The 23,510-nt window shown below is 33.5% G+C and overlaps 3 protein-coding genes across 6 annotated transcripts; 1 reads left to right on the forward strand and 2 right to left on the reverse strand.

The window, feature by feature from the left end:
• The first annotated feature begins 3,407 nt into the window (after positions 1-3,407).
• TIC21 (translocon at inner membrane of chloroplasts 21) lies at positions 3,408-6,733 on the forward strand. Its single transcript, XM_021430646.2, has 4 exons — positions 3,408-3,810; positions 4,232-4,489; positions 5,583-5,786; positions 6,408-6,733. Exons 1-4 carry the CDS (start codon positions 3,529-3,531, stop codon positions 6,519-6,521), a joined length of 858 nt encoding a protein of 285 aa, XP_021286321.1. The 5' UTR covers positions 3,408-3,528; the 3' UTR covers positions 6,522-6,733.
• Positions 6,734-7,336: 603 nt separating this feature from the next.
• LOC110417304 (Reticulon family protein) lies at positions 7,337-10,855 on the reverse strand. 4 transcript variants are annotated; one of them, XR_002445301.2, is made up of 6 exons: positions 10,646-10,848; positions 10,150-10,330; positions 9,753-9,894; positions 9,583-9,667; positions 9,321-9,392; positions 7,337-7,742 (listed from the first exon to the last, which is right to left on the reverse strand). XR_002445301.2 is itself a non-coding variant. In XM_021429585.2 (6 exons), the coding sequence occupies exons 1-5, from the start codon at positions 10,842-10,844 to the stop codon at positions 9,321-9,323; spliced, it is 777 nt and encodes a 258-aa protein (XP_021285260.1). In that variant the 5' UTR covers positions 10,845-10,855; the 3' UTR covers positions 7,337-7,742. The 4 variants fall into 4 exon arrangements, 2 of the variants coding, with proteins under 2 accessions (XP_021285260.1, XP_021285252.1); XR_002445303.2 differs by having other exon boundaries at positions 9,583-9,652; positions 10,646-10,846; XM_021429585.2 differs by having other exon boundaries at positions 9,321-9,490; positions 10,646-10,855.
• A 911-nt stretch (positions 10,856-11,766) lies between these two features.
• Positions 11,767-13,530, reverse strand: LOC110417323 (PRKR-interacting protein). The gene is made up of 2 exons (XM_021429605.2): positions 13,189-13,530; positions 11,767-12,424 (listed from the first exon to the last, which is right to left on the reverse strand). The coding sequence occupies exons 1-2, from the start codon at positions 13,429-13,431 to the stop codon at positions 12,149-12,151; spliced, it is 519 nt and encodes a 172-aa protein (XP_021285280.1). The 5' UTR covers positions 13,432-13,530; the 3' UTR covers positions 11,767-12,148.
• Positions 13,531-23,510: the final 9,980 nt, after the last annotated feature.

The raw sequence follows: 23,510 nt of genomic DNA on the forward strand, positions 1-23,510 counted from the left end.
TATATATATAGATATAATATTCTGGACCCTCACTGCAAGAAGCCGAAGAGCCATTACTCTCTTGCAAATTATGAGAGGCTTCAACATAAAAGGTAAAACCTAGATTCCTGCTACACTTCCAAATTTGCCTAAGATAAACGCTTATCTTAGGACGTTCCCAAAGATATACTTCGATAATTGCAGAAACCAAAAAAGGGGACAGGGTAAGTCTAAGAAGATTAGGGTCCTTGGAACATGAAATTTATATTATAGGGACCAAAGTGCAAAAAGAGGAAAAAGGGGGAAAAGAAAGGAGCAGTCACTTGCCTGGTCTCCACATGAAAGTTGTCATCAGTTAAAAAGGACTAACCGACATCTGTCACGGGCTATTCTTAGCATGAATCAAGAAAAAAATTTATCAAATCAAGAGGCATGGTAGAGTTCTTGTTCACGTCTCTACAGTCATGACCAACTCTAACTGTCTTCTTTCAATCATTCTGCAACTAAACCATTGTTCATACTAAAAATTTGTAACATCCTTTAGCCAATCCACTCCTCATTCTCTACCTTCTTTCTTTCATAATGGTTGCAACTAATCTTAGTTTATTAAACAACAGTAATCCCTCATTAGAAAACTGGTTTATGATTAATCCCATGGTTAAAGGTGAATAAGCTGCATAATTAAAAGTGGTCATGACTGCTTTGTCTGGTGGGTCATGCATAATATTGTATACATATAATGTTATTTTAAGGGAAAAAAAAGGTTAAAAGAGATATGAAGTTCGAATCTCAAGATACTTTTGATCACAGTCACGAGTTGGTGTTTGCATTTTTCTTGGTAGTTAAGTAATTAAAACTTTCTGTTTGTTGTCTAAATTGTTAAATATACTTGGGAGAGAGAGACAGATGGTATGAAAGCAGATGTAAAAGTGTTCTCCAAGCTTTTTGTAAAATTTGCCAGTTTCCTTACCCCAGAGCATATTGGTTACAATGCAAGGCCTTACCCAGAGTGATCTAATTAATTATTTCTTGATGCCACGTAAACAGTGCCTTAAGCCAAGCCAGATGGATGCTTTAAACTGCAGGTGATGTGAGCTAGACTCTCATCAAATCCGTGACCAGTATCAGATGCGGAGGCAGGCAATTTCCATCAACGCTTTGCAGTTGGTCCCCAACAATTGCAGCATGGATCAGCAGGCAACTTGAACCAAGAGCAATCGGAGAATTGATAAGCAACAGAACAGTTCAAGCAGAGTAGTTGATGGGCTGGCAAGCACGGGAAATCATCCCAAAGTTTTACCTTTATTTTGGGGCATGTTTCTGAGTGTACTTTTCTCCATCTGTTGAAGAAGTTTATGCAACACAGGAGAACTCCTTTCGGGTCCCAAAAACAGGGAAAGAGAGAAATTAAAGCTGTTGTGCTTAGGTAATACTTTTAACTTTAGCCATGAAGGTTTGTGTTCCATCTGCATCCTAAAATCAGAATAGCCATGAATGGACATGCCTGAATTGAACGAGTTTCCCCCAATCTCCCCAACATTTAGTCTAGAAAGGCTCGAGAGATCAGATCGATCTTGCCAAAAAATACGGGATCATCCGTGAATTATTAGCAACTGTACCGTTTCTCACTCTGAGCAATGGTCCCAATTCCATTGCCACTGCATCTCCCAAATGCCAGAAAGGATCTAAACTGCCTAAAATGTATAGATTTCGTGAACAACGTGCACCAATTCTAACTTTGTTGTTGCACTGTCAGCCAGCAATTTGACAAGAATCTGTTCTAATCTTTCCCTGGCTGGTCCGCAATCTTCAATGATATATGTAAGACTCGTTGTCCTTGTTGCCGAGATAACAGCCCAAAAATAGCCATGTTTTCACCTCTGAAACTGAGATAAAATCTTCAAATCACCCCTCTCTTAATACAACTATTAAACAAAATTTTGTGGTAACTAAGAACTTAGTTAACCAATCAAAGCAACAGGCAGTGATGAATTCTCATACATCCACCACGAGCACCAGGGAGTTTGTAGTTTAGTACTGTGAAAGTCGTAATCCAACTTAACCTGCCTGCCTGGCTCCTCTCTTTTGTCAAAAAGATTAGTCAGGGGATTCCCCGACCAAATCTACCTTAAACCTTGACTCTTCTTTCTTTTTTAAAACCACCTTTTTTGCTGGCCATTCTCTTTCACTTCACGTGCTGTAGCATCCTGCTCTGAGTCCTTGACGGTTTATTCTTTAACAGGGGGGATTGATGGTTTTGTTTGCATATATAAACAATAGATCATCACTTTGTACTGCGACAGCTAGCCTTCACCCCAGACAAAACCCAAGTAAAGGCTGTCGTGCTAGTGAATGTTGGATTGAGTTTCGATTATTAACCCAGCTACTCAAACAGTCCTAGGAAAGTGGAGTCGACACAATGGCGCCGTGTACAAAACGGAGTCTCCGGTTCTTAACTCCTTTCACTAAATAATTTAGACTAAAAAATTCAATTTAAAATAGTCAGCTAGTACAATTATTATGCATTTCAGCAATTTTATACTACTTCTATATCATCCTATTAAATTGGTTCTGTCTTATATTGTTCATCTTAATAATTCATTATTTTTCTTATGTCCATCAAAGCATTGTGTGTCATTTTTGGCAGTCCAACCTTCTTTTTTTTTTTTTTGTGTGTGTATTATTAATTATGTAACATTAACGATTCCAGTTTGATTAGAGATGTCAATAGATACTTTATAATTGGGTATCCATTGACACCCAATGACATCAAATTCCTATACTAGGAGTAACATCAGAAAATTTTCAAGTTTGGACTATCTATTGTATAGTATGACATCATTGGGTATCTATTGTCAGTGTATAGAGGAAGAGAATTCTAGACCTTTAATTATCCACCTCCTAAATTTTGGTTCATACTATTAATTTTAACTCTTTACTGTATACTCATTTGAACCCCCCCTCCTCCCCTCTCTATAAAATTTGGGTAGCATTAGTATTTAACAAATTGGATAAGAGCAAAATTTATGTGAAACTAGTTAGATAATATTTGTAAAGTTTTTAATTAAAAATGGTTATATAAAAATAAAAAAATTAGATTAATACATTAATAGAATTTTCACTTGTTATAGTGAATGTTGATATAATTGTATGATAATTTTCACCCTTTCATATTTTTTTATGAAAGTTAATCAACTTAATTATAAAGATATATTTAATTTAAAATAAAAATAAAAATATTTAACTGACATAATAAAAGAAAAAATTATTTAAATTTTTTTAAATAATTTCAATATTTATGAACTTTCTTTCTGGGTAGAAAATTTTACCTGTAAATTTGACCCTGAAACAAAAAAGAAAAAAATAGTTGTGGCAGTAATAAAATGGGAATAGAAAGAAAATAACCATTGAAGGCAGTTCCCATTCTATATCCAGCAACTTAATACAAACTAGTGAAACTACAAATCAATTAGCCAACTCTGCTCCGCTACCAGTTACCAAACGCCGGACCAACTCCATCCCCAACTGCTCACACACCATCTAACCATCATGCAAACGGTCTTGCTGCCGGCAACTCGCTTCGGCATTTGTGCGGTGGCGATTGGTCCCCTCCCCCCTCATTTTCACCGACCGCCGCCCTCTCTCTCCCGCCCAAATTTTCTCACTTCACTTGAGACTCAGATACCAAAGCCTCTCTTGTCCCCCTTAGCTCCCTACGATCCTCTCAATGTTAAAAGATCTAAGCTTTTTTTGAGCAGAGTCTCTTCTTCCCCTATTTCACCTAGTTTTACATCTCCTAATGATGATGCTGAGAAGGCAAAGCTCGCTCAGGTACTCCCCCACTTTCCTTTTCTTACTCTCAGATTTTACCCTTTTTTAACTGATTGAAAAAAATCCAATTTTCAATTGGGTTTGACTTAGTTGGTGTTAAAGTTTCAACTTTATTGAATTGGGTTTCTGATCTTTGGTTTAGCTTGGTCAAATTTTTGTGATATATTATCTTCTGGGCAGTTAAAATTAAAAAAAAAAATTGACAAAAGCAAAAGAAATGCAACCAGTAATCAGCATTTTTCATTTAATTAGTAACATTAAAAAACAGATAGCAGCTACAACATTAAAACTACTAGAATGCTGTGGGTTAATTTTTGGTTGTCTAGTGTGGTTTTGGTTTTAGTGGACCGTAAATGAAGAATATTTTTTTTGTGGTTGTTTCAAGGAGTTAGGATAAGGATTTTGAATGGAAATGGTGCAGGTTTCGAAGAGGTTAGAGAGCACGTCGAGGTACTTTAAGCGATTGGGCAATTTGGGCTTTTGGGGACAGCTAGTATGCACTGTGGTGTCAGCTGTGATACTTTCATTTTCTGTTGTTATTACTGGGAAAATAACATCACCTGCTACCTTTTATGCTACTGCTGGTGGAATTGTGGCAGCGTTCATATCCGTTTTTTGGTCATTTGGGTATATTCGGCTTTCTGAGAAACTCAAGAGAACTGCTAATGATCCTTCAAAGGTATTATGAGTTGAAATTATGTTAATATTTCAAAGTATCTGATGCATTACTTAAACCTTGTAAAGTGCAGTTTTCTTTTTGTATGTTTGTTATTATATTTAAGTCCTAGGAGAAAAACTCAAGTAACTGATTGTAGTTTCTGTGTTGTTCTTAATCTGCTTTTGTTATTAGGTGTTAATGTTTTGGATGAATGCCACATATGAACCTGATTGATTGTGCATTATATATTCAGCTGTGCATTTTATACAGTCACATCATCATTTTAAAGGATAAAATACTGAGAGTTGAAGGGGCACAATTGGTTCCAATTTCTTTGTCTAGAGTCCTAGACATATAAGTTTTACTTGAGAGTATTCTCATATAGTAGCACAAATCGGTTTCTCAAGATATTTTGAGTTAATTATCCTAACATTTCACATTGTTTGATTGAAGGAAGTGAATTGACCCTCACTTGAAGAAACTAAGCTGGGTAAATTTATTCATTTCTTTTTCTTTTTTGGTTTACGCTTAATATAGCTGGTGCAATCTACACTTAGGAAGTTCAACTTATTTGGAAGAAAAGGGCAACATTTCTTAAATTTTTGGTGCTTTGTCTTGAGTAAGTAAAAGAGTCCAGTGGAAGTTGCAACACAGCCTTGAGACAAGCTATAGTTCACTTCTCTTTCTGGTTCATATGCATCATTTTATAATTGAACAATATCTTAAGTATTTTTTATGAGAAACGGGCTGTACAAGGATTGGCAGTCTTGAAGACAAATGGCAGAGTTATTTTTCCTCTAAAGAATTAGAAAAAGCAAACAGTTTTAGCACTGGTCATCAACACTCTTGGTATCAAATGACAGCTGCTAAAATTTGGGATTTCAAGGTTTTATTTCCTGGTTATTGTCACCACATTTTCTTCCTCAAAGGAGAGTTGTAGTGATCCATTTCAGCATGATCAAGATTAAGTTATCACTTGTGTATAGGATTGCTTTTGAGTTTGGAAGATTTAATGTTAAGGCATGCCCAAATTGAGGACTTATTTGAGTGTTAATTAATGCTTGTTACCGTATTCAATTTCCTATAAATTCTAATATTTCCCTTGGGTTTTCAGGCTCCTCCTCGTGCTGATGTTGTGAAAAGCCTGAAAAATGGCATAGTTCTGAATCTTCTGGGAATGGGTGCTGCTATTCTTGGCATGCAAGCAACAGTGGGCTTGCTAGTTGCTAAGGCTCTTACTTCCTCCACAAATCCTTACTACCAAGGAATTTCTCCTGGCTATAGTCCAGTGCTTGCATTGGATGTATTCTTGGTGCAGGTACTTAATCTAATTTGGAATGTCTGCAAAGTTTAACTGATTTAGACCCATGTTTGTGAATTGAGACTTTAGTTTCTGCATTATTTCCACCCTGCACACACGCCCTTCTCTTCCCTAAACCAGGAGAACAAAGAAAAGGGGAATTGGAAAGGAAGAGGAAGAAGTGTCCCCTCTAAAAATTTGAAGTCCCTGCTTTTGGGTTGCTGGTCAATTTTCAAAGGACCTGCCTTAAGGGACCTGCCAGCAATGTGTAATTTAGTTTTGTATGTGCAGAGTCAGATGACTAGATCTGTAAGATTGATAGCCACCAATTGCAGATAACTTAAAGAACGTGGTTCTCCATATATACATATAAATGCATGTAAATTTAGGGCTTGTGGGTCTCTAGACATGTAGTACACATAAATTTGAAATTTGCTTTTCTTTTTGCGATATTCTTAATCTGATATTAATATTCAGAGTTTCCCAAACCGATAAACATTTATGCTTGATATTCATAGTCAACTGATCTTGAAGGTGTCCTAACTAACAGCCAATATACGACTAATTGATCAAAGACAAACTTGTAATGAGTAATAGCCTTAATTATTGCATGTCCTTATGAATCTCTTGCTCATGCAGGCATCAGCTAACACTATCCTTTCCCATTTTCTGGGGCTTGTGTTCTCACTGGAACTGTTGCGCTCAGTGACTTTACCTCAATCAGAAAGTATTCCGATTCCCAGGGTTGCATAAATTCTACCTTTCTTGGTAAAAATTCATGAAGCTTCTGTTAGAACATGATTTTGTAGCCATAATTGTTGAAATGTAGATTAGTGAAATTCAATCTTACAAACCGTTTGACAGGTATTTCAATTCTAAGATCTGACAGCCATTTTATAAGCAGTATTGCATATTTTATTGATAAATGCATGTCCCGATACAGCATGGGGGCGATGATTTAGTTCGAGGTTGCATTTTCCTTGGGAAAGAGAATCTCCTGTCTTGACCGAGTTTGTGATAAAAAATACAGTCGGCCATCAGAAACAAGGGTGGTCATTGCTTTCATTGTTTTGAGAAATGTTTTCAGAAAGGTTACATCTTTCTGAAGTGTTGGTAGGAAGATATACTCCATTTAAAAAGGAAAAGCAAGCCTTTAGAAAAGAAATTACCTGAATCGAATCCTATACGGTAAGAGAACAGAAGAATATACCATCATTACCCAGGAAATTCACCCTCATATGAAGGGGTTTAATTATCCAAACCGTATAGGGAAAACATTGGTTAAATCATGTGTTCATTATGAGTTTAAGACCTCAGAATGTTGAAAATATTGTCCTTCATCCTCGATAACCCATTTAAACAACACAACTCATTATCCTTTACATCGTCTCACTACTCGCTACTGTTCGGAACCATTATTAAGGACATGAAGAGCAGGTATTGCATTTACTAGTCAGAAACTTCAATACGAGAACGTTGAGAAAGCGTCTATTTCTAAAACTACACTTGAAAAAGATAAAAACAGAGAATCTTAAAGGTTCAGGCCCGCGCCAAAGTGACAACCGACATCGAACCGTTATCAGGCCATCAAACAAATCGACTATATTGTAGAGGGTATCTTTGTTCAACACAAGGGACAGGTAATTAATAAGCTTGGACTCCACTGGCAGAAACAAGTTTCCTCCACCATTGCACGATATCTTTGACCAACCCAATTCAACAGGTAAAACATTTAAACACAAGTTTATAAACTCCAGGCCAAGCCTTAATCAAGGATATAGGGTTCCCGCAAAGGGAAAAAACAAGAAAAGGTTTAATCTTCTCCCAAAATTATAAGTTATGGGGGTTAGTCCTGCTAAAGATTGGTAACTCGAATAGTATAGAAAAACTGATGGCATCCGAGCAAAAAGAACTCATAAGCTTCACCTCTTTGAAAATCCTATGACCCTGGTCACACTTCACCACCTGAATACCCTGTATAAAAAAAAGGTACAAATACTTTAGTGAGAGAGAGGCAGGGGAGTCAAAAGGTGAACCAAAACAAGACAATTGGCTTTAACAATTTAACATTATGTCTTGGAAGTTCTGCAACAAAGCAACTATTAAATTCTGTGTCTGTGTTTATAACATCAAAGGTCTCAAAACTTGCCTGCCTTTTCCGGCAAAGTTCACAAGTTTGTTTTCAGCATTAATTATTCTGGAAATAATATGCCTAGACTTGTTGCTAAACTATTCAATTCTGAGACTATGGGAGTATGTGATTCTCACTTAACTTGTGCAACCCAAATCGCAGAAGCAACATATGCTACGAATCATTCGACTGAAGAGACTATTCAGATGTTACCATTTATGACCACAAAGTAACACTCCATGAAGTGTTATTAGCACATCAATTTAATAACCTCAACTCAGCTGGCCTCAAACAGGGACCTGTTATAAACGTTTGGACTATACTTTTCTACCAGCAAGTCATGGTTTGATCAAAGCTCCCTTGTATAGGTTTTCCAAATGGGTAAACTGACTTTCGGGCCAAATTTACTCAAGGTGACATTACAATTTATTATATAGAAATCACATCCCAAATCCCATAGATAACATGGATAAATCTTAAAGATCGGAATAATGATAAATCTATTTCTAAAACCTTTTAAATTGTGAAAGGCATATGTCTTATAATATTTAGACAATGGCCTGTTTTTCCAAACAATAGTTACAAAGCAAATTATGACGGCTGACTTTTGCATGGACAGTAAACTACCAATTTTTCATTTTTTAATCCTTGTTCATGCTTTACTCCATAAAATCCAAAAGTTTCAATTAGATTCCCTCCTGAAAGTAAGTCCATGTGCAAACAAAGCAAGAACATATTTGCAGGCTTGAAATGAGTAAGCATTATGAGAAAACTTCAACCGGTTCAGATTTATCTACACGTTGGAGGCTGCTTTATACATTTAGCAGTTCTCATTGAATGAGCATAAAAGGCATCCATTAACTTATTAGAACAAAATATAAATTAGAAAAATAAATGCACTTCAGGGTAGGGCTTCATGGGAAAAACAGGATTGAAATTACACACAGAGGACTAGAGATTTTAAGATCAGTCACTATGCACACATAAGGGATCAATTATAGCAGGAGGGGAGAGAAATCCAGGCAAATCCTGAACAACCCCAAATGATGCATAAACCTAAATAACATGAATGCTATAATCTTAAATTGTAACAGAGCAACATCTTCCCCAAAGAGGTGAAACTAAACAGCATCGCATGCTTGAGGGATGAAATGTCAGGATCATTAAGTTGTTCATACGTTATTTCTCTGACTTGGCTGTTACATAACTTTTCCTGGGCAGGTACTCTGGTCACTAGATGTGCATTTATAGGAGCAATAATTACCAGGTAGTATAATGGGTAATCAGTTTAACACAGAATAATTAAATGGTTGCACAATCCGAATTAATGCAACCCAAACAATGTCAAAAATGATTTCATGTTAAGTCATTTAGACCAAAGTGGTTTAAACAAAAAGGCAGAGAGAAGGAAGCAAACTTGCCTACTGCATCTTCTTTTCCTTTTTTGAGGGCAATGGAAGCTTCCTTAGTACTGTTTCATCAATTTTCCTGCACTGCATTTGAATGATTCTGTGTGTTACAGAAAGCTTCTCATCAATGTGGTGCTGGTACTTATCATATACCAGAGGTACTGATAGACTAAGAATAACTCCTGCAGATCATATCAATTGAAACAAGCATGTATGAAAAAAAATTAAGGGAATCATTATTATTACAGAAACAATAGCATATCATAAAACTCACCAATATAGACCAGAGTGAGGAAGTTGAAGAGACTACCAATATATGATAATAACCACAAGCCAACAGCAACCTGGGTAGCAAGAATCTTAAAAAATTTTGCAAGTAAAAGGCATTTTAAAGTTTTATATCAAACCAACAGAAAACCTACAGAGACAAAGGCAAAACCTAACCTCAAGAAAAAGTTTCAAATTTCTGCCAATGGCAATGTCATGTGCAATCGACAATGCATAATTGATCCACACTTGTAACTCATCAGCAACCTTCCCAACAGTCTTCTCAGAAATTTCCAAATTAGGAAGGGGCGGCAAAGGTCTGCATCAGAAAGCAGAACCAGTTCCAAATTAAACCCAAACTAAACAATATTATAATTTCCATTTTTCCCTTTTTAAATAGAATTTCCACTAAAAAACCCTCATATATTGTTATCATAAAAAAGACAAAAAACCTTTTTCTTTCTGGGTGCGATTACTTCCAAAGAAGCATGCAACAGAATACATAGAAAGGATGAAGATTAAAAGAATAATGAAAAAATCAGTTAGTGAAGAAAACGTTAAAAATGGAAAATACCTGTTGAGAAGGGAAGCAGATTTGGCCCAGAAGAAGAGAATAACAACAAGAAGCAATAAAACATTGGCCACAAAAGACAAGAAATTATAACCAGCTCTTTCAAATAGGTACCACAACGTCGTTGCAGAGGCTAGCATCACAACTCCGCCACACCATTTTCTCCACAATAACACATCAGCCACTACCAAGAATACATAAATAAAATTCAACGCCGACCCAGAAAGTAACATAACATGAACAATTGAAAATAAATCAGAATCATGCAGACCAAAGTTGGGGTCGATGAACAATATATTTGTACTATAACTGAATTCTGGAATATTTTGTACGGAGGGGAAAAACCCCGGAAGCATCCATTTATAGAAATGATCGTGGAATCGTTAGTGGAAGTAAAAAAAGATCTATCTGGAAATGAAATGAAGAGGCTGCTGCGTATATGTGTGAATACACTAAGAATATATACACAGGTATAGAAGGAGAGAAAGAGAGAAGAGACCTGGGCCACCACCAAGAGCTTGATGAACTGATAGGCGGGGTATAGGATTGGAATCTCCCATGACGATTACTACTTTTTTTGTTCTTTCTCTCTGAAATTGATTCGAGGGAGAAGGAGGCAGAGAGATAGGGAGGGATAAAAAAAAACGAATACGAACAGGAACGGCAGCACCAACAATGAAATGCAAGGAAGTGAACATCACAGGTCCTGCGCATTGAAATGGGCTTTTTACATGAGGAAAGCAGATGGGCTCATCCGGCCTATAATTTGGTCAGCCATCGCTAGCGGCCGTATCATAATATTCAACGTGTATGATTCCATAGTATCAGATTCGTGCTAGGGGTCGGACACCACTTAGAATATTATTAGTTGACAAAAAAAAATCATGTGGGGACGAATCATAATAATATCACACGACAGTTGAACTGTATTTCCACATGTAAAAGTAGACATTGAACTTACTTAGATTATGCCCTTTTTTCTTTTGTCTAGAATTTGATAAACTACCTTCAAATTGGTATAGGCCATAGGGCATGTTGTAGGTTATACTAGAACTTTTTTGTTTTTTCTGTGGATGTCAGGGAAGAAAGAAATTTAGAAAGGGATTTAAACCTTGACCCCTTAATCTTCTAATCTTGAGAGTGCCTCCTTGGTTTACATACGACGTCCACATAAATAGACTTATAGAGCGTATTAACTGTAACATTGGCTTCGTTGTATCATTGAGCTTAAATTGATGTCGACTCCAACCATGGTTTCTCAACTGATCTAATCAGAGATAGCGACAGGTGACGTGAACAGGAGACCAACAAGAAAATGATACGGGCAGCTGATGCCCTGGACCACTAGGGCTATCTTGCATTCTTGTTAACAGTTGCCTTGGTGACAACACTGCACATGACGGGCAGATCTAGTCATCAACCACCCACTTTCATCCCACAATAACTTTCACCCCTCGTACAATAATTCTAACTGCAGCACGGACCCAGTCACCTAAGGTAGATTATACAGAAAGGTGAGAGTAACCAAATCTCCAAGTAACGCTGTATTCTGAAACGGAAAACTTCCGGTTTTTCTAACAGATCTGTCACTGGTTTCATGATCTAGAACTGCAATACATATTGTCAGTAAATACAAATCTTCTTAAGCCAACAAAGATTTCAAAGTATACAACAGGCATCAAATGAACTCATTTAATATGTTTTCGATGGCAGGACAGCATCCAAGAGTGGTTAAGGCATTCAATCTGTCAGTCAGGATTAGCAAAACTTCTGTTACAAGAAATTCAAATATTTCAGACCTTTTTCTTTGGACTTTCATTTTCCCCCAAGCCTCATGCCTTCACTGCTTACAAGTATGTAGACAAGGAAGACCAACTCAGTAAAAATCAGAACTGAACCACAATATCTCGTTGTTGGTAAATCTGATTCCTTCTAATTGGAGCCAAATTCACAGGATCAAGCATGAAAAAGGCTGGAGCATTAAATTCTAGTAAAATTTTGCTCACTGTGCTGCTGCTTCATCATTGTCAGAGTCCCCTGCATCATCAGAAGATTCTTCTTTCTTATTCTCTTCTCCCCCAGCACTCGATTTCATCTTCTTCTCCATTTTCCTTTGCTTCTTCTTTTGGCGTTTCAAGCGCTTCTTTGCTGTCCGTTCCTCAGCAGCTTTAATTTTTTCTTCCCTCCTCAAGTTAAACTCAGCGATTTCCTTCCTTTTCTGGTAGTCAGCATCCATTCTCGCAAGCCTGTCTTGCTCTTTCCTTCTCATCTGTCGATACTGTAGCAACAAGCAGAAAACTTACTTTGATAAAAAATGAATGAAGATTTGTAAGGCTGGTAGGTCATATAATTTTTCATACCCAGATTTTCCAAACAATTAAAAGCAATCATAATTTTACAATCTACACTTAATACTAGCTCAAGTAATTGCTTATTCTTAATCTACACTTAATACTAGCTCAAGTAATTGCTTATTCTTAAAGGAATCATGTGTGCACCAATCTAAAAAAGAATCAAAGATAAGATCCCATGTTGTCCCAATTGCCCTAAGACACATAGAGATTGCACCAAAGAGAAGCAAAATCTGTCCTTCAATCATATGTTAAACCTGACATTGTTATGGGTCATGTAAGCTAGAAGAAACCTTTAAGCAAAAACTTATAGGGGACATCAGAACCATGAATCATAATTACAACAAGTACGATAATAGACACTTCTCAAAGCTTGGCTAATCCTGCTCCTGTTGAGAGGAAGCTTTCGTATTGCACTTTCAGAACATGGAACACGCTAAGCGTTGCACTTCTAGATTTAGTGCTTTGGGTGATTTGATGGCTAATCAACAATCCTACAATTAAACTTTCCATAAAATCTGAAGATAACCAACACAAACTGATCAACTATCTTTAAATTTTCGCACATGCAATACCTATTCCTCCATCCAAGCTGCTAATAGAGCAAACAACGGTTCAGATTTAACATGCAAGTTATAAAAATACATCCATAATCTTTTTTTCTCAATGGATAGTTATAGGTATAAAATACCTGGTGGAAATCACCGGACCCAGAACCAGCAGAACTTCCGGAAGTGTTACTGACGCGGACAGGCACATTCTCTATAATCCGGCGGAGCTTCACCTCCAAGTCCTCTTCGTCCTCCTTGAATACCGGTTTCTCGTACTCTACAATCGCCGTCGATGCTGCCAACGGAGGTCGCGGCGGTAGTCCTACCTTCTGTTCCGCTAGTGCCAACTGAGCGTCGCCGTCCTCTGGCCTGCCCGTCGACATTTCGTCGCAAAAACCCTAACGATTTTGGAATTTTGGGTTTTCTTGGCAGATTTCCCCTTTTTTTCATTTTTGGAGTAAATTCCAAAAAAGTCCTCAAGATTTGACACTGATTCAACTCAAGATGTTAACAGAAACTTTGAAATTACTAAATTATCCATTAACGCATGTTTCCCTCTTTCCTTAATAATAATGGGCTGGGCTCTGCATGGACATTCAAGTTCAGCTTCTTATTCTTTTGGATCGTTTGACGGACTTTTTCACTTTTATATCCAAAACATAAAGAGCTTGACTCAAAAATAAAAATAAGAAGTAGAAAATTGGCTTACCTTCTAAACTAAGATCAAGTAGCACATTCTTCTCCACCACTTTTTCCCCGATGTTATCAAAGTTTTTGAACCTATTAGGAAAACCTCTTTCTTTTTCCTTTTCTTTTTCCATTTCAAATAATTAAAAAAGATATATAAAATATTATTGTTCTAAAATATAATATGATTACCATTAGATTATTAAATTTGCCACAAAAAATTTATTTGACCTTTCTCCTTTTGTCGACCAAACAAAAGAAAAGCAGCATGTATTTATTTTGTTATAATGTTATTCTTTAAGTTGGTTAAAAAGGCAGCCAAGTTGGCTTCTTCCACCTTGTTAAATAATTAGAAAACAAAAAATACCACTTCGAAAAGCAACTTTTTGGATTCCTCGACTTGGCAAACATCAGCAACATTTTGATGGCTTTGGCCGCTAAAGCTTGCTTGCACACACACGTTATTAATAAAATAAAGAATCCCCTTTCCTTATACTTACGAACTCAATCGCCAAGCACATCGATGACGGACTCCTTTTGGATTTAATTAATGCAGAGACATGTGCCATACCTGGGAAAAGCAATTTTAATTATATATATTTGTTGGATGGACCGTTTAATTTAATTATGAATCTATAGCATAGATTATATCGACCACAAAGTAGGAATCATCCTTGATCCTTCGCTATCACGTGTAATATCGTTTTTATTGTTATCTGTTTGTCCCATAATCTCTAACATGCTCCAATCTAACAGAATTTCATTGCTCCAAACCGTGCAATCTTTTAAAATTTTTAAAAAAAATTAAAGTTTTGAATGGAAAAATTTTACAATAATACTCCTTTATACAGACTAATTATGGTGGATGTCAGTGTAAATTCTCCTCTGCATGTGCACTAAATGCAGCTGCATGTGCACTGCCTAGGGAGAAAGCAATATGAATCATTTGATTATTTCAGAAAACATGTCCCTTGGCAGAGGAAACATCCTCGATTATTCTCCACCTTGTCCATGTTGTTTTCAGAACAAATTATGTGCTTTATTACTCTAAGGTCCATTTCCATGATTATTTATGTTACTCTAATTTTCGTTTTTTTGCTTGGGTCTTACAAAAGAGTGACTATCAAGTAAGTTGTTATGTGCTTTTGGAAAAAAGTAAAAAAGTTATGTAATTAATTTATTATGATAATTATATCAAGTATAAGCCATAGAATATAAATCATTGACTGAAATGACTAAATTCAAATTTTTTTATTCAAAAATCATATTTTTAATGGAAACCATATATATATTATGTTAAGTGCACATCGAATTATTAGGTAAAGATAAACATTAAAATTGTAAAGTAATGAGTCCTCATTTGTTTACATTTCATCTTAACAGTTTGTAATTTTCCATGATTGTTTATAGAAATTCAAATTCAAATTAATATTTTATTGACGAGATTTAACCTTGTTGATGATTTATATAATTATTTCATTATGATAATTATCTCAAGTACAAGTCACAAAATAGGTATCATCAACTTAAATGACTAATTCAACCAGCTTACACTAAAACCATATTTTAACTTAAACTACATATATATTATGTCAAGTACACATCAAATTATTAAGTAAAGATAAATATTTAGTATGAAAGTTGGATTTTCATTTTATAAGGAAATTTTGAGTGTGTATTTATTGTCACAAGTCATGTTTTCAACCAAAAAAATATACTTGTTAAATGGAGGAAGGGTCTTATTTAAAAATCCAAAACTTATTCCATTTTTTATTGATGTGGAATTCGTGGCATTCTATCTCATCCAATTATGTAACACTTTTATTGCTTTGGCTCTTTTATCATAGATGAAAGGGATCCACCTTGGTCCAAGTTTACCCCGACTTTACTATCTCTAATGAAGGGTCTCATTCTAGTAGAAAGTTAGATCTACTCTGATATCTACAGGTCCACATTGGGTTTACTCTGATACCACTTATCACAAGCTCATGTTTCTAGCACTTTTGTTGCACTAACTCTTTTACCCATAAAGGAGAAAGATTCATTTTTATTCGAATCTACCTCAACCTTGGTATCTTTTATGAAGAGTCTCATTATATTGAAAAGTTAAGTTTACTCTAATACTACTTGTCATTAACCCACATTGTGTCTTCTTTCATACCACTTATCACAAGCCCATGTTTCTAACGCTTTTGTTGCACTGGCGTTTTCACTCACAAAGGAGAGAGACTCACCTTATCATAAATAAGCTCTTATGTCTTCTTGGAAAGAAATAAAAATCAGTAAGAATTATCTTCAATAAATTTGTTGAGATTTTAAAATATTGTATATTGACAAGATTTTACTTATTTACTAGTTATGTAATTAATTTAATATGATAATTATGTCAAGTACAAGTCATAAAACATATACCATTGACTCAAATGACCAAATTCAAATCTTCTTACTCACAAATCATAACTTAATAGAAACCGTAAGTATATTATGTCAAGTACACGTCGAATGATTAAGTAAAGATAAACATTAAAATTTATTGTTAGACTTTCACTTCGTAAGGAAATTTTGGATACGTTTTCACTATCTCAGATTTGGCGTTTATAATATAATAATAATCTAAAATATTGAATATACCACAAACAAAAAATCTAAGACATTGTAATGTTATGCTTAAATGCTCAAAATTATTAAGTCTAAAATTAAAAAAAATAAAAAAAATAATTTGCTTGACGCATCATCCAAAGATTATATCTTGTAACATAATTATAAATAATGATTCCTTATTTGTTTACATTTTATCTTAACAGTTTGCAGTTTCTAATAATTGTACTATTGAAATTCAAATTCAAATTAACATTTCATCGATGAGATTTTACTTCATTAACAATTTATGTAATTATTTTATTATGATAATTATGTCAAATACAAATCACAAAATAGATATCATCAACTCAAATGACTAAATTCAAACCCTCTTAACTCTAAAATCATATTTTAATTGAAAATATACGTATATTATGTCAAGTACAGATCAAATTATTAGTTAAAAATAAATATTAAGTATGAAGTTGGGCTTTCACTTTATAAGAAAATTTTGGGTATGTATCTATTGTCATGGGTCCAAATTCAAAAGAAATATTTGTTCAGTAGAAGAAGATCCTTATTTATAAACCTAAAACCTATCTAATCTCTTATTAATATGAGATTCGTGGCATTGTACTTCACCTAATTGTGTGATAGTTTTGTTGCATTGTCACTTTTATTCATAGAGGAGAAAGATCTATCTTGGTCTGGATCTATCTCGACTTTGGTATTTTTCATGGGAAGTCTGTGTTAGTGGAGTGTTTGGTCTAATTTTATATTTTTTTAAGTTTTGTTTTTGGCTTGGGTCTTGAATAAATTTATTAACATTTTACAATATCATATCTGAGCAAGATTTTGCTTTTTTTTTACGAGTTATGTAATTAATTCATTATGATACTTATGTCAAGTACAAGTCACAGAATATAAATCATTGACTCAAATGACCAAATTCATTATGATAATTATGTCAAGTATACGTCAAATTATTAAGTAAAAATAAATATTAAAATTGAATGTTGGACTTTCACTTTATAAAGAAATTTTGGATATGTATTTACTATCTAGAATTCGATATTTATAATATAACAATAATCTAAGACACTGAATGTACCACAGTATATATATATAGATATATATATATATATAGTACATTGTAAATATTATGCTTAAATGCCCAAAATCATTAAGTCTAAAATTTAAAAAAAATAAAAAAATAATGTACTTGACGCATCACACAAACATTATATCTTGTAGTATAATTAAATTAAACGTAATGGATCCTTATTTGTTTACGGTACATCTTAATAGTTTGTAGTTTTCAATGATTCTACAATGAAAATTCAAATTCAAATTAACATTTCATCGACGAGACTTTGCTTTATTTACAATTTGTATAATTATTTCATTATGATATTTATGTCAAATACAGATCACAAAATAGATATAATCGACTCAAATAACTAAATTAAATCAATTTACTCCCAAAACATATTTTGACGTAAAGTACATGTATATTTATGTAAAGTACGCATCTAATTATTAGGTAAAGATAAATACTAAGTACGAAAGTTGGACTTTCACATTATAAGAAAATTTTGAGCATGTACATAATGTCATAGATCATGTTTTCAACTCAAAAAATATGCCTATTAGATAGAGAAAGGCTCTTATATATAAACTCAAAATCCATCACATTTGTTATTGATGCAGGATTTATGATGTTCTACCTCACCCAATTGTACAATACTTTCATTGCACTGGAGTTTTATGTAAATTGAGAGTTAGGTCTACACTGATACCACTTATCACATGCCCATGTTCTAACACTCTTGTTACATTGGCACTTTCACCTATAGAAAAAAGAGACTCATCTTAGTTTAGGTCTATTTCAATCCTGGTATCTCTCATGAGTGTTCTCATTATATTGAAAAGTTTGGTCTACTCTGGTACCATTTGTCACAAACCTACATTAGAGCTATTCTAATACCACTAGTTATAAATTCACATTGGATCTGCTCTGATACCACTTGTCACAACTCACAAACTTATATTTTCAACGTTTTAATTGCACTAGCTCTTTCATCCATAGAGAAAAGGGACCACATTATGATAAATAACTTACCGTATCTTTCAGAAAGAAATAAAAATCTGTAAAAATTATCTTAAATAAATTTATTGAGATTTTAAAATATCATATCTTGACGATATTTTCCTACTTACGAGTTATATAATTAATTTATTATGATAATTATGTCAAGTATAGGTCATACAACATATATAATTGATTCAAATGACCAAATTCAAATCTTCTTATTCAAAAATTATATTTTAATAGAAATCATATGTATATTATGTCAAGTACACGTTGAATTATTAAGTACAGATAAACATCAAAATTTATAAAAAAATGTTGGATGCGTATCTACTATCTCAAATTTGATATATATAATATAACAATAATCTAAGACATTGAATGTACCACAAAAAAAAATCTAGTATATTATAAATATTATACTAAATGCATAAAATCATTAAGTTCAAAATTTAAGAAAAATAAAAAAAATTAATTACTTTATGCATCACACAAATATTATATCTTGTAACATAATTAAATTAAAAGTAATAAGTTTTCATTTGTTTACATTTCATCTTAACAATTTGTAGTTTTCAATGATTGTATTATAAAAATTCAAATACAAATTAACATTTTATTGATGAGATTTTATCTTATTTACAATTTATATAATTATTTTATTATGATAATTATGTCAAATACAATTTACAAACTATATATCATGGACTCAAACGACTAAATTCAAACTATTTTCCTTCAAAATCATATTTTAACTGAAAATACATGTATATTATGCTAAGTGCACGTCAAATTATTAAGTAAAGATAAATACTTAATATGAAAGTTGGACTTTCACTTTATAAAAAAATTTTGGATACGTATCTATTGTCATGGATCTAAACCCCAAAAACATGCTTGTTAAGTGAAAAAAAACCTTTATTTATAAACCCAAGACTCATTTTATCTCTTACAAATGTAGGATACGTAACATTTTACCTCATCTAATCATGAAACATTTTTGTTGCACTGTCATTTTTACCCATAGAGGAAAGGAACCCACCTTGGTTCGGGTTTACTTTGAACCCAGTATCTCTCATGAAAGTCTTATGTTAGTGAAAAATTAAGTTTGCTTTGATACTACTTGTCACAAGCTCACATTGGGTTTACTTTGATACTACTAGCCACAAACCTATGTTTCCAACATTTTTATTACATTAGCTCTTTTACTTATAGAGGAGAGGAACACATTTTGATTTGTGGTCTACCTCGACTTTGCTATCTCTCATGGGAGATTTATGTAAATGGAAAGTTGGATATGTTCTGATACTACTTATCATAAGCTCATGTTTTCAACCTAAAAAACATGCTCGTTAGATGGAGGAAAACCCTTATTTATAAATCAAAGAACCATATTATCTTTTACTAATGTAGAATTCATGACATATTTTTATCACGAGACAATTACCCTCTCCTTTAAAAGTAAACCTAATAGGGTGTGTAGTGTTTATGCCTATAAACTTTTCAAAATCCCCTACTTGCCTGATGTGGGATTGAAGCATCTGGCTTACTTCTTTTGAAGCGCTTGGTGTGACATCTACTATCTTGAATAAGGTACTTATAGCATAACAATAATTTAAGACAATAAATGTATCACACACAAAATCAAATCTAGTAAATTGTAAACATTACGCTTCAATACTCAAAATCATCAAGTCCAAAATTTAAAAAAAAAATCAAAAAAATATTTTACTTGTCACCGCGCACAAGTATTATATCTTGTAGCATTATTAAATTGAAAGTAACGGATCCTCATTTTTTTTTACATTTCATCTTAGCAATTTATAGTTTCCAATGATTATATCATGAAAATACAAATTCAAATTAACATTTCATCTATTGCGAGATTTTACCTTATTTAGAATTTATGTAATTATTTTATTATGATAATTACGTTAAGAACATGTCACAAAACATACATCATTGACTCAAAATAACTAAATTCAAACCTTTTTTACTCCCAAAGCCATATTTTAACAAAAAAAATATGTATATTATATCAAGTAAATATTGAATTATTTGGAAAAGATAAATATTAAGTATGAATGTTGAATTTTTACTTGATAAGGAAAATTTGGATACATATCCATTGTCTGGATACGATTTTTATAACATAACAATAATCTAAGATATTGAATGTACCACGCACAAAAAAACAAATCTAGTACATTGTAAACATTATGCTTAAATACTCAAAGTCATCAAGTCCAATTAAAAAAATAATTAATTTACCACGTCACACAAGTTTTATATCTTGTAGCACAATTAAATTGAAAGTAATGAGTCCTTGTTTATTTACAATTCATCTTAACAATTTGTAGTTTTCAATGATTGTAACATGGAAATTCAAATTCAAATTGACATCTCATCTACGAGATTTTACGTTATTTGTGATTTATGTAATTATTTCATTATGATAATTATGTCAAGTACAGCTCACAAAACGGATATCATTGACTCAAATGACTAAATTCAAATTTTCTTACTTCGAAATCATATTTTAATTGAAAAAATATGTATATTGTGCCAAGTACACATTAAATTATTAGGTATGTTAGTCTTTCACTTTACAAGAAAATTTTGGATATGTATTTACTATCTCTTATACAATATTTACAACAAAACAATAATTTAAGAAAATGTATGTCCTACACAAAAATAAATCTAGTACATTGTGAACATTATGCTTAAATACTCAAAGTCATCAAGTACAATTTAAAAAAAATAAAAAAAATAATTTACTTGCACATCACACAAGTATTATACTTTGTAGCATAATTAAATTAAAAGTAAGTTCTCATTTGTTTACATTTCATCTTAATAATTTGTAGTTCCCAAGGATCATATCATTCAAATTCAAATTAACATTTCATATATGAGATTTTACCTTATTTGCAATTTATGTAATTATTTCATTATGATAATTATGCAAGGTGCATGTCACAAAACTGATATCATTGACTCAAATGACTAAATTCCAACCTTTTACTTCTAAAATCACATTTAAATAGAAAATACATGTATATTATGTCAAGTACACATCAAATTATTAAATAAAGATAAATACTAAATATGAATGTTGAGCCTTCATTTTATAAGGAAATTTTGGATATGTATATACTATCTCAGATACGATATTTATAACATAATAACAATTTAAGACACTAAATGTAGCCCACACAAAAATAAATTTAATACGTTTAAAATTTTAAAACCAAAAGAGCAAAAAAAGAAATGAATTTACCGCATTCCACAAGTACTATACTTATAGCATAATTAAATTAAAAGTAATGAGTCCTCACTTATTTATGTTTATCTTAATAATTTGTAGTTTTCGCTGATTTGTACCATGAAAATTCAAGTTCGAGGTTAGTTTGAAGATTTCAAATGAAGGAATTTGATGCAGTTGAACTTCAAATTCCCATTACTTGTCTTCCAAGAAACCTTATTGGTACATTTTTTAACTGAATAATGTTTTATTAGAATACAAATTTTTTTTTGTTCCTATAAGTTTTAAGGGGCACCCCGCACAACCAAAGTCAAATCCAGGTAAAAATTGGGTCTTAAAAAGCACCAAAAAAAGAGAGTATTGCCATGATTCAACAAAGATTGTTGCTAGAACTGAATCAAAATGGTTAGCAGCAAAGAATTAGTTTTGGATAAAGTCAAAGAGAGCGTTACGTACTGGGAGTTTAATTACGTGGGGTACACATAACAAATATTTCAAAAGCTGTCCACAAAATTTGACTCTATCTGTAGGTACAGCCTAAGCCGCAATGAAGATTTATTACTTTCCTCCAACTATGAATGGTTATTGAACGCGGACAGCAACAGCAGCCAACGCTCAAAGCCACGAACAAATCCACTATTTTGGATATTTGTTAAAATAAATAAATAAAATTTTCATCGGTCAAAGAAAGACAGGCACATTTTTTTTAGTCCCAATAAGTCCTTGATTTTGTTAAATTTACAAGGTTGACCCCGTGGGAACGGAATTCAAACTGTCCACGCACCAACAAAGAAAACACGGAACTATTAGGTGTAGTAGGTAGCAAACAGGGGAAAAAGATCTCGCATTTTGATCCGTTGGTGCTTATCTTTTTTTTTCTGTTAATTACTAATTAATTGCTCTCCTATCCAAATTTGAATTTAAACTATTAAACACCACAATTAATATGAGGAAACAACCGAATCAGGTCGGAAAGTCCGTTAGTTATTCCCTTCAAAAAAAAAAAGTTCCGTTAGTTATTTTTCGGTTTGCCCCTAACGGTAACAGCTATGCCTCTTTATCACTAGCAATGGTAATAGAATGTACGTACTCGCTCAAAAATAACTAAAATTTGTCAATAAGTTATGTTACCGTGACAGTGAAGAAATTTTTTCTTCAGTCGCGTTCGCGTGTTGCAGACAGCGGCAATGGAAGTTAGTTTTGGTGGGTTTTGGTTAGGGAGGGTCGGTGGTGACTGCCTCGTGTCGGTGGCCAGAAAGCCGTTATCATGTCATCTCCGATGGCAGGTTTACAGGCTGGACTGACAATCTGTCAGTCAATCCTCAGACCACTTTTGTTGTTTTTATCCACGTAAGCAGTCCCTTGCACACCCACGACAGCCCAATGCCGAACAAAACGACAAAATTAATTGGAATAAAAATTAATAAAAATAAAACAAAAACTCAAGTTCCCCACGTAATGCCTTCCAGCCTGGCGGAGTCAAACTTATCCTCTTCCAAATTTCTCCTCAAATTCTCGTGATTTTCTCACTCTCCAGAAACTCCTTGCTGGTTACTCCATAGCCACCTTTCCATTTCAATAACTTCCATAACTATACGAGTCAAATCAGGAAACTACCATCTTGAAATTCCTGCACTATCCCCAGAGGATTTATTGGGATTCTCAGAAATTCAGTATTTTTGCCAACGTGGCCTTCCGCAAACGTTATACAGCTGTATCACCATTCAACCGGTTACTGGTCAGCACCAGTTCACGTAACGCTTATTACCTGAATTGGTAAACCGGCTCTATCAGTTACCCTAACAACTCCCCTTTATAAACCCTCCTTATTCCCT

This window comes from Theobroma umbraticum, unplaced genomic scaffold, assembly GCF_002168275.2.
Source record: "Theobroma umbraticum cultivar Fairchild unplaced genomic scaffold, ASM216827v3 scaffold_30.0, whole genome shotgun sequence".
NCBI classification, from domain to species: Eukaryota; Viridiplantae; Streptophyta; class Magnoliopsida; order Malvales; family Malvaceae; genus Theobroma; species Theobroma umbraticum.